At 43.6% G+C, this 6,970-nt stretch overlaps 1 protein-coding gene across 1 annotated transcript; it reads left to right on the top strand.

Moving 5' to 3' along the window:
- The first annotated feature begins 1,389 nt into the window (after positions 1 to 1,389).
- On the top strand, positions 1,390 to 6,761 carry LOC106806504 (glycoprotein-N-acetylgalactosamine 3-beta-galactosyltransferase 1-like). Its single transcript, XM_014808471.1, has 6 exons — positions 1,390 to 2,514; positions 2,800 to 2,964; positions 3,387 to 3,602; positions 3,910 to 4,053; positions 5,184 to 5,323; positions 6,019 to 6,761. The coding sequence occupies exons 1-6, from the start codon at positions 2,298 to 2,300 to the stop codon at positions 6,241 to 6,243; spliced, it is 1,107 nt and encodes a 368-aa protein (XP_014663957.1). The 5' UTR covers positions 1,390 to 2,297; the 3' UTR covers positions 6,244 to 6,761.
- Positions 6,762 to 6,970: the final 209 nt, after the last annotated feature.

Here is a 6,970-nt window from a genome sequence, read left to right as displayed (position 1 = left end):
GTGTGTGTGTGTGTGTGTGTGTGTGTGTGTGTGTATGTGTGTGCGCGTGCGTGCGTGCGTGCGTGCGTGCGTGTATGTGTGAATGTGAATATGGGGGAGCGCATAGACGTTCATCATCCTTTGTCTTTCATAGCGGGCAGGAAAGTTACACCAGAGATGTGCATTTTGGAATGCTTTCATTCCAAAATCCTCAAATCATGTGTTTTGCGCGATTACATTCTCAATAGATTGTAGTGGAAGCGAATGGAAGCATGCACGCACGCATGTACACTCACACAGACTCGCGCGCGCGCGCACATATACGCACATACGTGACCGCACGCACGCACACGCATAACATGCCTTTTTACACAATCTTATTCTTAATCGATTGTAGTTAAATTGAAGCCAAGCATGTACGCATGCACACATGTACATACTTACACAGGCGTGTCCGCACGCACGCACGCACGCTAATACAGGCTCATGCTCATATGTGCACACGCAGGCACACTATAGCTATGCACGTCTGATCTTACGTCTTTTCTTCGTTTTTCTTTTTTCTTTTTTTCTGCTTCTTATTCCGCATCTCCTTCTCCTCATTTTTCCCATTCTCCGCCTCCTCCTATTCCTCTCCCCTCCTTCTCCTCCACTTGCTGCGAAATTCTCATGATAATCGGGTTATTAGACACCTAATAAGACAGCCAAACGTAAGCACACGGAAATATAGCAAACGTTCAAAGTTCTCAATAGGTCACAGATGGAATAAATCCGCGCATTTGCGCCACTAGATCAAGCTCATACATTTGCATTGATTCAATAGTTCGTGATCTGGATATTCATTCACCTGCGTAGATCACCATAGTCGATCTGATCCAATGGAGGCCAGCAGGAAATGTTAGCCTCAGAATATAGGTAATCGCATTTCCCCGTTTCTGGTATACTTACATACATACCCCCGTACCCCTATAGTACACTGCGCCTTTCCACATTCACCAGAATTATAGCTGGGTTTATCATCGGAACTAACTATATGTGATATATCGTGTATTCAACAAGTGAATTCACACCGAATATACTTCTGGTTATCGACAATTTCGAACGTTTTACATTTTACCAATTTAAATTTTGTATTAAAATGCAATGCAGTCGCATATTTGTAAAAATGTTCCATTCGAAAAGTGTAGGTTGTACGTAACGTAAGTCACTGATTCATAAAGCATTTATAATATATATGTAAAAAAAAAGTATAGTAGAATGTCACGTCGTGTTTACAAGCGGCACTCTTTGTACGTACATATTCGACGGCTCGCGCTCCTGAACCGGTTTCCTGCGTGCTCCAACAATTGCTGGTTGCCCAAGCGTCAAACAAGGGGGTAGGCTGGCTGACGCGCGGTCAATGAACGAAGGGCAACTTCCGTGGCCCATTGCAGCGCGCGCGTGCGGTCGGGACGATTTCATCTAGTATAGTACCTATATAATGTACTACTAATATGCAGTAAGAGTAGCTGTGTGCTACATTGCTTGCTTGGTTCTCTTGAAGTTGCATTTGCACCTGTGTACAACGATATGTCAGCGGTGAAATGACTTGGCCGTGAATCCGGTGTCTGCTGCTGCTGCTGCTGCTGCTGCTGTGGATTACTCAGTGATTTCTACTGGCCTTCTCTATAGCCGGTGCCTCTACGATATAGCAATAATGGACGATGGTAACACTTCGCACTCAAGCGCGTTTGGACAGACGTGGAGCAGCTAACAGTCAGGAAATAGAAAGGCAACAAGAGTGAGCGAGATAGAGAGAGGGGGAAGAGAGTGTGAGAGGCAGAGACCCGTGGCTCGTTCAGCTATTTTATCGGCAGTCGTGACGCGAACTGGAAAAAGATACACGTGTACGAGATAGCGACGGGCATTTCGTTTCAAGAATATTCATGTAACCTCAAGCTACTGGAGCTAATGGGACGGTGACAGCAACTGCCACTTAGTAGCAGAACCAGGCGAGCAGTGACTTTTCGCAGTCGTGTGCGGAGCCAGTACGGGAGAACTACTCTCCTACAAAGGTGCGACGAGTACGTAATGATGAAGCGAAATATGGAATCGAGTCGTTATCGGTTGATCTAGGTAGGAGCAACGACCTGTAAGAGTCCGAGTGATCAAGGACGCTCAATAATAGAAGCAAGAACCTGTAAGAGTCTCGGTGAAATAATATCATACAATAATAACAGGATAAATAAGGGACAAATAATAGGAGCAAGGACCTACGCAAGTTTAAGTGAGCAAGGTTCCCGTAAGGGTCTGCAATCGGAGCGAGGAGGTTGCCAGCCATGGTTGAGCTGTACACTGTGTTATCTCGGTGGAGAGTGAGATGGAGAGTTGGCATCTCCTCATTCGTCGGTGGCCTAGCATTCGGCTGCATGCTTGCCTTCGTCATCCTGCCACACAGAACAACCCTGGACGTCAGTGATTCCTGGACAGTGATTGGCCACAGCGAGACACTGCCAGGAGAGTCAAGTCTCGACGAGCAAAGCCGGGGAAGCCAAGGTAGAGCATATCTAAGAGGTTTGCCCGAGTCTGTAGTTTGGAGGGAAACCCAGGGGTAACGGGTTTGGATTGGGCACATGTACTCATGCCGATATGCATTTTCTTATACACTCCTGATTAGATCTATGTCTATTGGTAAATAATGTCTGGTGCTATATGTGGTGATGGAGGTCTAACTATATTACGTCTCAAAACTATGGCGAGAGCATGTAATTGACAGGAAGACTGTTAAAGTTGGTGGCGCAGACGATGCACATAATATCACTGTATCCGTTCTGTGTGTAGGGGAAAATACAGATCAACATGTTAGGGTTGCCTGCCTTATTCCAACTACGCCGGCGAACGTTAAATCAAAGGCAATACACGTGAAAGCGACTTGGGGCAAGAGGTGTGATGTGCTGGCCTTCTTCAGTTCAGAGGAGGATGACCACCTGCCAGCCATCAAAACAGGTTCGCCTTAGCAACGCATGCTTCATGCTGGAGCTATACAGCTCGGCGGTCTAGCTCGGCAGAAATTGTTTGACTAATTAAAATAACGGACATAGCAATAATCTATTCTAATACCTGATTACATATTTAGGTTAATAGATATGGTAGTATATAAAGTAAAAAATAGAGGGTAAAATAATTTCTTCCCCCAGCTGTTTCTTATATAATAAAATAGACTATGTTGTTAAACAAAGGCAGGGATGCTCATACTATACTATCCTATCATACTATACGGATATCGGGGTAACATGACTTGTGAACGCGGACAGTTGTCGAGAAGTCAAGACGATGTGCTGCAACGTACGCAGTGCAGATATTCGCGAGCCAAACATTAATTAATGCTCTCTTTCTCGCTCTCTCTCTCTTTTTTCGGTGCGGAATAGGAGTGGTAGAGAGCAGAGAACAACTGTGGAATAAGACGAAGTTCATGTTCAAGTACGCACACGAGCACTTCCAGCAACGTGCCGACTGGTTCCTCAAGGCGGACGATGATACTTATGTAGTCCTGGAGAACCTGCGACATCTGCTGTCTGGCTTCCGTACAACGGACCCAGTCTACCTGGGAAGGAGGATTAAAAACTTCGCCGTAACTGAACAAGGTGATGGGAGTGGGAAACCGCACAGTACCACATATCCTACTGTTTCTCTCTATTTCCCCATCTCACACTCTTTTGCTCTCCATATCGATCCATCCATCCATCCACCCATCCATCCATCTATATATCTATTTATCTATCTGTTTCATGCACACACAAACAATCATACAAAATGTAACAACTAACAATTATAACTACACAATAGCAGGGGGTTAATAATGACAAACAGTCATTATTGTCATAATGACAATTCGCCATTATTAATCACTGACAATATCAATACAAATGATCGGTCTATTTGGCTCACCAGGTTACATGAGCGGCGGCTCCGGCTATGTACTCAGCAAGGAGGCTCTGAGAATGATGATAGAGGAGGGGATCGATAACTACAACGTCTGCCACGAGGATGGCGGAGCAGAGGACGTGGAGATGGGGCAGTGCATGGAGAACCTAGGTGCGTGTTGCCACCAAGTATAGTATAGTATAGTATAGTATAGTATAGTATAGTATAGTATAGTATAGTATAGTATAGTATAGTATAGTATAGTATAGTATAGTATAGTATAGTATAGTTATGTGAGTATAGCTATAGTATGGTTATGGTTGGTTTATGTATGGTATGTTATGGTTATGGTATGGTATGGGTATGGGATATGGTATGGTATGGTATGGTATCGGTATGGTTTGGTAGGGGTATGGTTATGGTATGGTATGGTATGTATTTGGTATGGTTATGGTTATGGTATTGCGTATGGTATGGTATGGTATGTTGGTTGGTTATGGTATTATGGTATGTATGTGATGCGTATGTATGTATGGTATGCGTATGTATGGATGTATGGTATGCGTATGGTATGGTATGGGTATGGTATGGTATGGTATGGTATGGTATGGTATGGTATGGTATGGTATGGTATGGTATGGTATGGTATGGTATGGTATGGTATGGTATGGTATGGTATGGTATGGTATGGTATGGTATGGTATGGTATGGTATGGTATGGTATAGTATATGGTATGGTATATGGTATGGTATGGTATGGTATGGTATGGTATGGTATGGTATGGTATAGTACAGTACAGTACAGTATAGTATAGTATAGTATAGTATAGTAATATCTGTGTGCGTGCGTGCGCGCGCGCGTGTGTGTATTCATGTATGCCTACTAAAGAATTCTGTAATCCACAATGTCGATAGATCCCTATTAATTTGTTTGTTTGTTTGTCTGTCTGTTTGTTGCCACACTTATGTACTGTGCTAAGGGTGGCGTAATAACCACTATTGTGAGATCCTTCAATCACGTAAACAACACTTGCCCCCCTCCCCGCCCAAACTATGCACGATATCATTAATACATAAATACATAATAGGGGGTTACTGTTACTCTGTTAGATCTGTTTATTATGTGTTCCGGATAATATACCAACGATAATCGGATGTCAGTGACTGCGGTGAATCTAGAGCCTCAGCGCGCGCCGGGCTGCTGCGGTGCCGTTTACATGCTCATCGACGGGCGACAACCGTTTGCTCATGTGTGTGCGCTGTGTCTCACACGGTGTTGTTACTTGCTTGGTCGTCCGCAGGAGTGGAGGCGGGAGACTCACGGGATGAACACGGGGAGGAGACATTCTTCCCGTTCCTCCCCGAACACCACCTCAACATCCACCAGGTTGGCGACCCGGATTTCTGGTTCATTTCCATGTCCTGGTATCCACACAAGAAGGTACGCAAGCCCACCGCGTAACCTAATGCAATCTGGGGGTTCTGAGATGAAGGGTAGGGTAGAAACTTGCTAGAAAGAAAAGGTTCTGAACGTTGAAATAAGGTTGTGTGAAACAATGATAAAATCTATAAACACGAAAATAATGCACGAAAATAAAACACGAAAATAAAAGCAAGAAAATAATGTGCAAGACAGTGAAGTTATAACATAATGTTCAGTAGATGCCTATTAGGAATCTGTTAATCTCCAACCATGTAGGCCTTCGCTCCACAGCCTGTTATAGAGAAGAACTCGGGGGTAAAGGCAAGTAAACCCTATATAGTACCTAAGTACACTTAGGTTCTATTGAATCCGACAAAGCTGCAGTCATAATACCAGGAGTAGTAATATAAACTGCTAGTTGCTTAACACGGGTAAGCATGATTATTCCGTTTCTTAGATATAAAGCGGAATGACACACAACTCTTCTACTTTTCGATTACTAGCCGTAGTAGCCTAGCCCATTTCACGAGATTTCTGCCAATACGAGGGGGTAGCCACGCCTACTCCTCTGGTCACCAGATGACGCTATACACGGTCCGGTTACGATTGTAGCATAGATTAGCGAGTATATTCGAGTCATTCTACTAATAATTCTACTAGTAATTCTACTAACAATTCTACTAATAATTCTACTCGCTAATCTGTGATTGTAGGGACTGTCGTGCTGCAGCAGCAAGGCCGTGTCGTTCCACTATGTCACGCGGCCGATGATGTACACGCTGGAGTACCTCATCTATCACCTGCACCCGCACGGCTATCACTACAAGTGGTCACCCCAGAAGCAGGACGTCATGAGCGAACTGCTAGCGAATTTACCACCGAAACGACAGCGGCGGCGGCGGCGGCGCAAAAATTCCACCGCGAACTCACCTAGTTAATGCGATTGGTGCCTTGGACATTGAACAGCACCACGAACAGAGGCCGATGTAACAGTATTATAACATAAATTAATAATATTGTATAGTATATAAACAGTTTTTTTATAAAAGATTTATCTAGAGGCCTTGCTAGAGACAGCATATGAATCACCGGCGATTTAAATGGCAATTTATATGCTCTGCTAGAGATTAGCTATACTTCCCAACTCAGGATTGATCGGTGATAACTCAGGAGTAAACCAATAGTTGGTAGCACTAACGGTGTAAAATGATTCGTCTTATGTCTTATGTCACATAATTACATGTCAAATTTAATTTTGGTAACATGACTTAATCTTTAGCCAAAAGGCCCACGGCAATGTGATATAATAAATCTAAGAAATCATCAATAACGTCAATTTTAGTCGTCAAATAGCCGTCAGTTAACGATTAACCTAGCGATAGCTAATATTAACGACTTTATATAAAATTTATATTGTATTGCATTGCATTGAACTGTATTGTATTGTATTGTATAGTATTGTAATGTTTCACATCTAAATGCAATGAATGATAACAAGAGCCGCAGAGCGTCTGGGCTCATCTGAGGTCTGTTGCTACGATTATAAACGTAAAATTTTGTTTGTTACAATTACGTTTTGTTAGGCGCAGATATGCAGACACGCAGTTGCGTACACATCATTGTTAGGACACGCCCACTATCGCAGATGGAGGGTAGGGGGAGGGT

Source organism: Priapulus caudatus, unplaced genomic scaffold, assembly GCF_000485595.1.
Source record: "Priapulus caudatus unplaced genomic scaffold, Priapulus_caudatus-5.0.1 Scaffold165, whole genome shotgun sequence".
NCBI classification, from domain to species: domain Eukaryota; kingdom Metazoa; phylum Priapulida; class Priapulimorpha; order Priapulimorphida; family Priapulidae; genus Priapulus; species Priapulus caudatus.
Note: the sequence above shows the minus strand (reverse complement) of the source record. Positions and strands in the feature narration are given on the sequence as shown.

What these genes read in the sequence shown, in the direction of transcription:
- LOC106806504 (XM_014808471.1), top strand. Translation starts at nt 2,298, where the DNA reads ATGGTTGAGCTGTACACTGTGTTATCTCGGTGGAGAGTGAGATGGAGA. An exon ending in CTTCGCCGTAACTGAACAAG is followed by an intron (nt 3,603 to 3,909) that starts GTGATGGGAGTG and finishes TTGGCTCACCAG; the next exon opens with GTTACATGAGCGGCGGCTCC. An exon ending in CCTGGTATCCACACAAGAAG is followed by an intron (nt 5,324 to 6,018) that starts GTACGCAAGCCC and finishes CTGTGATTGTAG; the next exon opens with GGACTGTCGTGCTGCAGCAG.